This window comes from Budorcas taxicolor, chromosome 2 (assembly GCF_023091745.1).
Source record: "Budorcas taxicolor isolate Tak-1 chromosome 2, Takin1.1, whole genome shotgun sequence".
Taxonomy (NCBI): domain Eukaryota; kingdom Metazoa; phylum Chordata; class Mammalia; order Artiodactyla; family Bovidae; genus Budorcas; species Budorcas taxicolor.
The window spans coordinates 29,797,487-29,809,973 of NC_068911.1; the positions used below are offsets into that span (position 1 = coordinate 29,797,487).

General features: G+C 41.8%; 1 protein-coding gene across 2 annotated transcripts in view; it reads right to left on the reverse strand.

Moving 5' to 3' along the window:
• The window catches only part of MRTFB (myocardin related transcription factor B), a 291,820-nt gene that overhangs the window by 64,902 nt on the left and 214,431 nt on the right, over positions 1–12,487 (reverse strand). The window contains exon 1 of one of the 2 annotated variants that reach the window (XM_052635938.1): positions 8,765–8,889. The exons of the other annotated variant lie outside the window; for it this stretch is intronic. Within the exon in view, the coding sequence (XP_052491898.1) occupies positions 8,765–8,885 (121 nt within the window). The 5' untranslated portion in view covers positions 8,886–8,889. Of the gene's footprint in view, positions 1–8,764; positions 8,890–12,487 lie in introns of those variants that run through there. 2 annotated transcript variants of the gene reach the window in all.

The following is a 12,487-nucleotide window of genomic DNA, read 5'->3' on the forward strand; positions in this document are numbered from 1 at the left end:
CTGATTAAGCAAACTCCAACCACCACCTCCTGTCTGAAGCAAAATCAGAGTGACAGTATACACATAAATCTAAACCTCTGATACTACCAAGTACAAACAGCATTTTGAGCAGGAATTTTTATATTATGTTATTTTCTATTTAGAAAAAGGAGAGACAACATTGTTAATTAAAAACAAAAAAACAAAAACGTGCAAGTAAGTGTTTGAAAGTTAACCTTAGGATTTCTCTGGTGGTCCAGTGTTAAAAATCTGCCTGCCAATGAGGAGGACATGGGTTTGATCCCTGGTCCAGGAAGATCCCACATGCCTCAGAGCAACTAAGCCCTGTGCCACAACTACTGAGCCTGTGCTCCAGAGAATGAGCCCTGAATACTGAACCAGTGTGCTGCAGCTACTGAAGCCTATGCTCCCTGGAGCCCATGCTCTGCAAGAAGAGAAGCCCCTGCAATGAGAAGCCTGCACATCACAACTAGAGAGCAGCCTGCGCTCGAATGCAACTAAAGAAAGCCCACGCACAGCAATGAAGACCTAGTATGGCCAAAACAAACAAACAAATAAAAAAGAAAGTTAGCCTTAGACTGCCTCGGATAGAAATACAGCCTTTCATCCAGAAAGTCTACTGCACCCTTACAAAGTCCATTGAGGGTGAGGGGTGTGGGAGAAGAGGCAGGTGGTACAAACTGTGGAATTCTAAACTACTACCCCTTGCTGGTAGGGAGGTCACAGTCAAGAATGCAGCATTTACTCTCTATTAGAAATGAAAGAGCAAAGATGAAGTAAAAACTAAACATGCAAGCAGTCCAGGCTGACGCACTGTAGGTTTCCCGCATTAATCTGCAGCATGAGGTCAGGAAGACAATGTTTTCAACACTCAGCCTTGGAAATTTACAGGCACTTTGATAACTCTGCGGTTGGCTGCTGCTTCTGTTTCCATGGAAACAGGCTGCTAAAAATGGGGCATGTTTCTTTAAACTGATCATACCTTCACACAAATTCCCCTCTCCTTTTTGTCAAAAGTTGGAATAAATTTAAAGTACGCTTCTCCTGCTATGACAACGGGATGTCAAGGCAGGGAACCTGGTACAGAATGGCAGGGACAACATTAGCCTGTGGCAGACATACAGAAAGATATTATATGTACCTATGTGCATTTAAAGAAATCTCACTTGGTTAAAAAGTGGAAATAAAGGACACAGTGGGAAAGTGGAAGTATACCACAAATAAAAGGCACTTCCAAAGTAAAATCATCTGCTTAATTGGTTATCATCAGCACTGTAAAGAGGCTTAAAAAAACTTGATTTTCCAGACAATTTTTAACCTGTGGGACCATGCTCGTTCTGCACCCATTATATGCCTAGATAAGATTCTTAACCCTCCATGGTTCCAAAAGAAAATGATGTTTATTTTTCTTATTTTGGGGATAATCAAAGATTCTATGTTTCCCTGCTACATTAGACTCTCAGTGTGCAGCTCTAGGCAGAGGTGCTGACAGCTGAGAGCTCTTTCCTAATCCCTCTAAAATGGGAAAATGTATGCTGTACAAAAGATTCTGAAATGTCTCAGTGTAAACTCCTTAGGCAGCCTCTCTGAATAAAAAGACAATTAACAACAAAACAGGAGAACAGCAGGATATTATTTACCTCCAGTTTTTCCCAGAATAGTAAGCACACGCTACTCTCTTGATCCTGGCTCAATATCTTGGTTTTTATTCCCATTTTGTGGATTCAGGAATGGGACACAAACAGAAATCACACACAGCTGAACAACGCTTGGACAACATGGGTTTGCACTATACAGGTCCATTTATGTGTGATTTTTTTTCAATAAATATAGTACTTGTATTTTCATTTTACAGATCTTTAGTTAACTAAGTGGTGGAGGGGGGTGTCTGTGTTCAATCAGAGATCACGATATGTGGAATCAAAAGAATCAGGGACTGAGCCCTGCCTCTGCCTAAACTGTTTCAGTTCCTGCTCTTGGTTGACTCATTTATCAACTCCATTGTTTCTGAGGCAGAGATAGCAGTACTCCCATTTTCGACTGGGTGCAGCGGGGGGCCTCGCCATTCCTAACTCCCATGCTGTTCAAGGGTATACCTACCTGCCTACGCACACACGCAGGCCAATCTGCCCACAACAGCAGGAGGGGAGCAGAGAATGATACGAGGTGAGTGTGACCCTGATGCCACAGCAACTGCACGTGATGATGCAGGCCAAAGGACGAGCTGCAGGTGTTCAGGCCAACGGGGTGGGCTGGGGTGGGCGAGGCCTTCTGGGAGAGAACAGCTGTGGAGGAGGGAGGAGTAAGACAGAGGCTGGGCTCCACTTGCTGAAGGGACCGGCGTGTGGGTGGAGATAGCGGGGCGGCTCTCTCTCTACTTGAGGAAAGATTCCTGTTAAGATTCTGTTTGAGGAAAGGGACTTGGACAAGGGTGGGGGCTGCGGTGAAACACACCTGTTGACAAACGAAGTATTTTTGAGGCAGGACTGACAGGTTCAGCAACCAGATCTGGTGACAGGCTGTGAGGAGGAGGTCAAGGAACGTGTCAGAGATCCCTCCTATTCAGGTTCCTGCCGTAAGCTGATGTGGGGACAGAGGCGCTGTCTGAGACAGGAGACCCTGGAGGAAATGAGCCTCGGGAATGTTGATGAGTGAAGGCCCAAAGCACAAGAGAGATGCCTGGCACTCGGGATCTTCGATCCTCGCTCGTTCAGACCTAAACACACAGAGGTTTCTTCTGCTCTTTTATGTGTGTGTGTGTGTGTATTTTAACTTCTATGTTATCACTCAGTTTCCTGTGTGTGTGTGTCTGTGTGTGCGTGTGTATTTTAACTTCTATGTTATCACTCAGCATCCTGCCTTCCAGGCTCTGAGCTCCTCGAACACCATAGCTTATAGAGCTTTATAACCTCTGGCATGATGCTGTGAAGAAGCAGTCAAATTTCTGCTAAATGATTTCCAATAGAAAGTTAAATTATATAATTTAATTTCACAGGTAGCATATACCCATTTTAAAAAGACACTGAATTACATCTGGGAAGAGGAATCTCACTTTTTCCCTCCATACCTGTATATTATTTGAATTTAAGAACCTACCTTACAGTTCAAATTTAGTAAAAAAAAAAAAAATTTAATTTAGTGATATCTCACTTGTACAACACTTTTAATTATGTAGAACACCGGCAGAAAATGAAGAAAGAAGAAATTCCCCAAGAAGCAAAAATAGATGTTACAAAGTTCATATGCTTTATTTCTAGAAGGCAGCTAGCTAGCATGCTCTATTTCACTTCCTATTTGTCCGCTTCTCCTACTATGACAATAAATTGTAGTTGCATTAACAACAGAATCAGGATTCCACTATTACCTCTTATATTTGTTGCTTACTTTTCAATATTGGGCTTCCCTGGTGGCTCAGAGGTTAAAGCGTCTGCCTGCAATGCGGGAGACCTAGGTTCGATTCCTGGGTCGGGAAGATCCCCTGGAGAGGGAAATGGCAACCCACTCCAGTATTCTTGCCTGGAGAATCCCATGGGCGGAGGAGCCTGGTGGGCTACAGTCCACGGGGTAGCAAAGAGTTGGACACGACTGAACGACTTCACTTCACTTTCAAGATTACAAGCAGCAAATCAAAAAGGCAGAATGTGGCAGATGACAAAGATCAAATAATATATAATGATTCGATGAATCTAGCAATGATCCAGAGATCATTCTCTGTGTAGGCAAATGGTTTATAGGCCCCAATGACTTAAGGCCCCAATGCCTTAGGTTCTGGGGTAGCCGTTAATTTATAACTGAATTTTAAATTATATTTGAAGGTAATAATTCAAACAATTATATTGTTTAAGAAGGCAGGGAGGGATATAATATTCTCCAAATACTTAATGCATAATAGTAATATATCTATGAGAGGCAGGACACTGGAGGTGAGGTATAAAAATTATTCAAACAATGACACTATCTCAAAGAAACAGTATGGTCTAACAGTGAAGACAGTGCAGACACCTGTCACAGTAGCAAAAGGTGACATGCCATAAACAGATGCAGAACCAGTCACTGGGAGGATATGACAGAGAAGAAATTAATTTTAGGTGACAGGTTCAGGTGACTTTCTTTAGGCAATGGCACAGGGATTGGGTTTTAAGACACTGTGGACCTGCAAAGCTGGGATGAGCAGTTTCCCAACAGAATCTCCAGCAGTGATGGAAATGGTTTATAAGCTGCACGGTTCTTAACCACAAGCGGCAACTGAGTAGTTGAAATGTGGATAATGATTTCACTTCATTTTTAATGATTTTAAATTTAAATGAGGCTAATGTACAGTGCAGGTACAGTATGTATAACTCCTGTCACTCAGAAGAGTTCTGGTGCTTTGGTAAAGGTGTTTATTTAATCTGTTTTTCCGAGGCTGAACTACTCAGAACATCTCACATATGCTTCTTTCTTCACACACAGATCTCCTATGGCCATGTCCCAGCACACCACGTTAACCCACTTCCCTGTCTACGATGCAGTCTTCCACAAACTCCACACACTTTATCCCAACTGCTATTGGATCCCTAAACCTATAACTCCTCCCCTCAACATCCACAGCTGAGCCACACAATGAAAGCAGTCCAGATCCCTGAGTTACTTCTTAGAGGACCACTGACTAGGAGAGCTGCCTAACCCACCTGGGACTAGGTTTCAAGCAAAAAATGCACTTTCATTAGTTAAAACACTGAGTTTGGGGGCTGTTTGTCAGAGCATGTAGTTTAGTCAAAGTAATATACAAGTCAGTTTTCTTTTTTTGGTTATTTTATTTTCACCATTAGAAAGCTCTGCATATTGAACATCAATTTTTCCTCTTTCAATTAATTTAATACCATTTTGTCTTTGATAAATATGGGATATTACTAGCTGGTAGCACTGGCATAATGATTCACTATCTCGATAATGCTTCATATTAAGCCACTTACCTGAATTAAATCATCTCAATTTATTTGAATTTCCCTCAAGTTTTGTGATTATTAATTTGTAAGTTGTCAAGTCAGTGATTTGTAACATCCTTTAGTTGTTAGAACCAGAAATTAAATTAAATCTCATCTACGTTGAGCACTATTAGAAAATGTTCTGAACCTTTCACAGATAAGTCAAAAGTTGATATTCCTTACTGCTGCTTTGAGAAAAGAAACTAGTCTAAGGAAAATGTCCTATTTTGAATCTGATCAGAATTTATGACATTTATTGCTATTTCTCACCTAAAGCAGAAAATAATTAGATTCTCCAACTACACCCATGTGTGAGTCACTCAGTCATGTCTGACTCTTTGTGACCCCATGGACTATAGCCCACCAGGCTCCTCCATCCATGGGATTCTCCAGGCAAGAATACTGGAGTGGGTTGCCATTTCCTTCTCTAGGGGATCTTCCCAACCCAGGGATCAAACCCGGGTCTCCTGCACTGCAGGCCAACCCTTTACCATCTGAGCCACCAGGGAAGCCCCATAGGTAGGTATATATCAAAAAAGTTTATGTAAGCATTAACAAAACTGTGAGGAGATGTGCTTTATAATCCAAACAATTCTCTGATATGTGGTGACAACTATTCACAGGCAGTTGACACTTGGAACATTTTTCTCATAAAGTTTCAACAGGTATTACTAGATTTTCTTGTTAATGTGTCACATAAACTTTGAAACCCATGATTACCGGCTTTCCCCCTTAATATAATTTCAGCTAATTAGCACTGTCAACAACAACAGGAATTCTAATATGTCCCCAAATAAGTAAGAGCTAGAGCAACTGCTTGAGCAGCAGAGCCGATTGCCCACCCCTTGCAGCAGACACTGTCAACCCAGCTGTGGCTAGATGATTAGAGCTGAATGGATCAAAGTCTATCCTTCCTTCATTACCTGAAAACTTTTGATTCAGACATTTTAAAAAATGTATGGCAAAACCAATACAGTATTGTAAAGTAAAATAAAGTAAAAATAAAAATTAAAAAAAAAAAATCCCAGAGGTTGTTCTTTCAAATACAAAACCAAACTTTGCCAAAAATGAACATGAACACCGAATACGGTTCATGTGAAAGATAATAAATATTTCAAATTAGTATCCCTCAACATGAGGCATAAAGTATAGACATGACTGATGGTCCAAAATTTGTCTTTTGACAAGAGGGCATTGGACCTAGTTAGCCTCCAGGGCATTTTAGTGTTTGAACATTGCTGCCACATCAGTCAACTTTCACGGATTCATAAAACTGACACGTGGCCCAGGACCCAGAACTAGACGAAACTCAGCAGTGGCCTGTCACCCTAGTCTGACAAGCTGACTGGTGGTGCTCATCTGCAGACAGTGACTGTGACAAACTGAATTCCAGGGGTTCAAACCTGCATAGGAATCTAGCCATTTTCATACAAAGCCGGGTAAACAGAAGCCTTCTGCATAATTCCTCCTAGTTTTTTCTGTTCTACTTAAATTCAGGTCTAATCCTCTTTTGGTATCACTACCTTTGAGGTAACAGATCACCTTTGATATCTAATTTTTTTTGTTTGGTTATTTTTGCCCTCCGCCCTATCTCTAGCAAAAAATCAGCAGAAGTACAGTCTGTTAAGATAGAAAGCAAAGCATAGTCAGTGCAGCTGTGGTGAGACAGATTCATTTTATCATGCAATCGTTTCTGTGGAGTGTTTAAAAGCATGAAAGTTCTCTTCCCCTATACCTCTTTAAACCGATGAATTTGCATGAAAGTAATAGACTGGTGCGCTGCAGTCCATGGGGTCGCAAAGAGTTGGATGTAACTGCGCAACTGAACAACAACAGATATAAACACTTCTCTACTTTGTCAATATATACAGGATTTTAAAAATTAAATTTTAAGTAGAAGAGAAAGGCAACAAAGGGTGAAAAAATAAGAAGAGGGATGGTTACACTGGCATTAAACTGGGCATCTCATAAAAACACTACCAAGTAGGTACTGTTTATCCTCATTGTACAAAGGTGGAAACTAAGGCTCAGAGCAGTGAACTTGTCCAGGGTCACAGAGCTAGAAAATGGGATTTGCTCCCAAGTATATCTCACTTTAGGGTCTGTGCTCTCGCTCTGTGACATTATACTGTAGTACATGTATAAATTTGTATAAACTCAAAGCATGGTCACAGTGGTTAGGGAAAGAATTGATACATCTCAAGGCAATTTTGTTGTTCCTGTTGATAATTCTCCTACCCTGTTTTTATATTTTTAATTCTTTCTCTCTATGCTCCTTATCATACTGCTATTGTGACATCTTTTCATTTCTCCAATTCCATTTTCCTCTACTTCCCCAGTTTTTCAAGTAGCATAAAAACAGTTAAAAATGGATGGTGCTAACAGGAGCTTAACACTAGAACTTGACTTATACGATACATAAATAATTCCTTTTTTAAGTTAATGATTTTAAAAATGTAGGTTCCCCTCAGTGAGACACTAGAAGGTGTCCTAAAAACTCCACTGGTATCGATTTTATGAGAAATCTACAAGACGATTTCCAGCCAGGAGCAGAGGCAACCCCATTGTCTGGCTCCTGGCAACAGCTATTTATACTTCATTGTGTGTCGTCTGTTTCTATCTAGATGTTTTTTTTTTTCCTACCAGTACCCAAAAGAAGTTCAACTCCAATAAGAAACGACCACTGTTTCTTATTATCTTTTAAATATGCAACAATCTATCATCATATTCTCATAGTTCTAAATGTATGAGAAAAAGAAAGGAGGAATATCATTTTGAAAGCAGCTTAAACTGCAGCTGGGGAAGATAACTACATTTACTGTTTGGGTCTCCAGAAGATGAGGAAGAGCCAGTGGAGAGGTGAGAGGGTGGCTGATGGCAGGAGCTGAAGGCAGATAAAATGAAGAGAGGTTATTGTGGGTTTTTTTTCCCTCCTGAAGAATACTAGAAACAAATTTCAAATTAAGCAAGCACTGAGGGTGGTGATTTTCAAATCTCAAATTCAGGAAAAACTTATTCTCAGAATATTCTGATCTCTTACTCCATGGCCCTCGGTCTCCAGCTGCCGAGAGTAAAGCACACTGGGCACTGGCCTGGCCACGCTGGGGCCAGGACACAGGACAGCAGTGCCCAGGCCTTTGGACATTTTCTTAATCAGGGAGGTACCTGTCAGCAGCCGCTGACAATAACTGACAGCATTCATAAGCGTATTCTATGCTTTGTTAAAAAAAAACCACAAGATTACGCACTGTGCTTAAAAAAAAAAAGATGCAATGTGCATTATAACCAAATAAACTAATCATTTAAAGATATAACTAAGCAAGAGTTAGCTACTTTCCTGGTTTTAAACAATAAAAGTCATACCATGTTAATTGGGGAAAAAAACCAAAACCATTTTCCTGGAATTATGTGTTTTGTCAACCTAAAAGGAGCAGGGTTCTGAGTAAGACTGAAAAGGAAATGGCCTCTCCTAAAGTAGGGGTGAGGGGCACAGAAAAATGGGAGAACATGAGAAAACAGACAAAATGAACCTGGAAGCATCTTACTGAAATGAGGACTGGCTTCTTAAGTCCCCTTACTGTATTACTGCCAAATCCCTAGAGTTCCATCAGTTAACGAATCTTCAGAAAGAGCTACCGAGAACAGCATTACGCTTTCATTTCAAAGAACTTAGAGCATATAAAGTACATGAGTGGACGGAGGGCAGACACACGGCATGGGAAGGAGACACACACGCTCAGCCTGGTTCACAGGAGGGTAAATGTGGCCGTTTTGCCCCTGTCCACAGACAGACTGACCTTCCTTGAGACTTTTCTGGTGGCTCCCTTCAAGGCATTCCTTTTCTTTGAGTGGCTCGAAATCGCCAGCAGTTAAAATCTCCGGGAAGCCCTGTTGCTGCTTCTTGGAGCTATCGATCATGGTGAGAGGCTCCTGGAGACAGGCAGCATCCAGCAGGGGAAAAGCTCAATCTGCCGACCAGCAGAGGCCGGCACTGGGAATCCTCTGGTCCCCGCTGGGTGCCGGCCGCCGGCCACCTCCTCACAATACCCCGATCCCTGGGCAGTTATATCTTTAAGCAGCTGAAGGCAGCCGTTACCCTTTCGTTCCCAGCTTGACCTGCAAATCCACTCCTGCTGCTGGAAGCCCGAAACTCTCTCCCACGTTGGGAGGCAGAGCTACGGAGACACGATGCTGAAATCCCACCCCTTTTCCCAGCCAGCCCCCTTTCCCTTGCCATTCCAGCCTCCCCCGCACCCGGGACTTCAATCTGCAGTTTGATGGTCCGCATCATCTGACAAACACTGACTCAAGCAGTTAAAAATAAATCCCCTAGTTGTTAAAAGAGAAGACTTTGCTGATACCTAAGAAGACAAATTGCTGCCTGTGGTCTCTCTCCGGCTCTCTATAAACACAGCCGTAGGCTGTGGAAATACTTTCTATCAGCCAGCCAAGCACATCCATTACTCATTAAGTTCTCCAGCTAAACAAACGGTGGTCTAGGGCATCCGAAGGAAGAGGGTCTTATCGCAGCAGAGGCACCACAGTGAATAAACACGCTTCTAGCATATCTGGATAAAAACAGAGGCATGTCACCACCAACTGCTCTTGTGGGGTGCTTTTTCCGCGTCCGGCTCTCCCGGCACAGCCACTGCCGGTGCTCCCTGTCACAGGAAAATGCCCGTAACTGCAGCTTTCTGCCTTCGCCAATGCAGACCTAGGCGGCAGTTTTCCTTTGTGCCACTAGTCGGCTGAGAGAGTTAACATCGCCATGATTGTGGGAAGGAAAAATCTCCTCCCCTGTATTGAAGGCAGACACGGAGGGCTTCTAGTTCAAAACGTATTCCACCAGCAACCAGCCAAGTTTAATTTCACACGAGCTATCAACAATGAGTACCTCCCCCCCGGGTCACTGGCTTCCACTAGGCACAGGGATGCTGCCTGAAGGAAATTTGCAGGTAAGGCAACTCTAGGCAAAGTCAAAATGCCTGCTTTTACACACACCAAACACCTATCTATCCAGAGCTGGAGCCAAAAGAATCTCATTTTCACAGTCAGCTCTTAGGAAAAGAGCTCCCATAAAACCCATCAGAAATTTTAAGAGCAGGAGACTGAGTCCTCTTCCATGAGCAGTCTGTTTTTGTTTTGTTCACTTTTTAAGTAATCAACATCTAACAGTGCCTGGAATAGCAGGAGGGAGTTCTCAACAAATACTTGTTGCATGACTGAGTGAATGAATGAAAGCAGAAAATCATATTCAGAGCTCTTCTGGTGAAACTCAGAGTTCTGAAGAAGTCCTAGATCAGTGACTAAGAATCACTAATTTCTAGATGAACAACTACATGCTCGTTAAAGGAAGCACATCTTCTCTTGAAAAGAAACCACATACATACACTTTGTGCATATGACAGGACCCCTTTCTGGCAAAAAGAAAGGCTTACATTTTTACAGCCTGGAAAAATCAATATTCTCTTCCTCATTTAACAGAGATGGCGACTGGATCAAGATTCTTTCCTTTGTCCCTGGTTCCAAGGCTCGCGTGCCCTAAATCCGTGCTGTTCTAGAAAGATAGCTATCTATCCTTCTTCAGCGTCTCTCGAGAATGGGATTACACAACACATGGCATGCTTCTTGTCAACTGAAATTCCTTCTGAGGCAATTTAAGCCCATCGTTGGTAGTCTAAACCCCTGCAGGAACAAACAGGGATGAACTTAACACACTTCTCAAAAATGCCCTCAAATGCTCTGCTACTATTTCTGATGCTAAGGCCTCCATTTTTCTAAATTAACTGTTCCTACACCTTTAAAGGAGTCAGGAAAAAAAACCACATTTTTTGCAAACATTCTTTGGGCCAGTTCAGAGAAGGTTTTGCAAAGATTATCTCATTTAATCCCCAATAGTCCTTTGCAATCACTATGATTATTTGTACATTCTAGACATTTTATAGACCAAGACCAAAGTCTTGTAAGCAGCCAATCTGAAATTTAGCCAACACTGGCACTACAGTGTCTGCTGTCTTCTAAAACATGCTCCGTTTCTAGGCTTTAGTTGGATCTTGGGACAAGTTACTGGTTATTGCCTTCGAGTAATTCTACTCCTGGTGAGGGAGAAGGAAGGCAACATAATCATACTAGAGTGCTTTGATGAATCAATTTAACTTATGAAATAATAAAAGCAGCCAACTTGGTTGAGTGCTTACAATGAGCCACAGTCTCAGTGCTTGTCATATATTATCGTCTTCATTCTGTTGATTTCAATGTTGGTATCCTAATTTATAGGCTTTCCAGGTGGCTCAGCGGTAAAGAACCTGTCTGCCAGTGCAGGGGACAGAGATATGAGCCCTGGGTCAGGAAGATCCCCTGAGAAGAAAATGGCAACTCACTCTAGTATTCTTGCCTGGAGAATCCCATGGACAGAGGAGCCTGGTGGGCTACAGTCCATGGGGTTGCAAAGAGTCAGACACAACTGAATGTGCATGCATATATATTGATCCTAATTTACAGGTGTGAAAACTGAGGCCTAGAAAAATCAAATATTTTGTCAGAGTCACGTATCTTGTAAGTGATGGCCAAGGTTCCAAACAGGCAGCTTTGCAGGGTTCACATTCTTAACTGCACTGCCAAAGGAACAATGAAAACAATAAACCCCAACACTCTCTTTTTTCAGAGACGCTACTTTTAAAATTGTACTCAACTGTTTTTTTGGCTCCAGGTTTAGAAGCCTGAGTATATTCAAAGCTCCATCAGCCATTTAAAAATTCTTTATTGGCCATGTTTTTGTACGTATCAAGTATGTTAAAACGGAAAACAGTCTTAAGGATCCTCTGCAAGCTTTTTTTTTAATCTGATAAATATAAAAGATCTCAAAATAAGGAAATACTTTCTGGCTGTAGATTTGTATTAAAAGTCTGCCTCTGTAGTTTTGAAAGGTAATAATAATTTCTCTAGTGGTGAATAGGCCTGAAAGGACATTTATTTTGCTATTTTAAAAAATCTGAAATAATTTCAAGTTCAAAGAGCTCTACTTCCATGAACCATCTGCGAGGAGGCTCTGACATAATACCTCTTTACCCTACGTGCTCTGGTTTGTAATTCCTACAAAGCTAATTCTCCAACGGAACCACAATATGACCATCAATATCAGGAAATTAACGCCGACGTATCACTGCCACCTACAGACTCCATTCACATTCTGCTGGCTATCAGGACATCCTTTATAGTAGAAGGACCCAAACACCCAAACCAGGATTACGTATGGCACAGAGTCTGAGTCTCTTTAGTTTTCTTCCATCTTGAACAGTTCTTCAATCTTTCTCAATGTTTCTTTGCTTGACTTTTGAAGATTACAGGGTGGTTACTTGGTAGAGTTACTCTCAGTTCTTTCGATGTATCTTCAAGATTAGATACAAGTTATAACAGGAGTATTTTTGGCAGGAATACCATAGAAGCAGTGTGTTCTTTCCATCCCATTAGGTGGTAGGGGACAAATTCAGTTTCTCTCATAGCTGATGGTGTTTATCTTG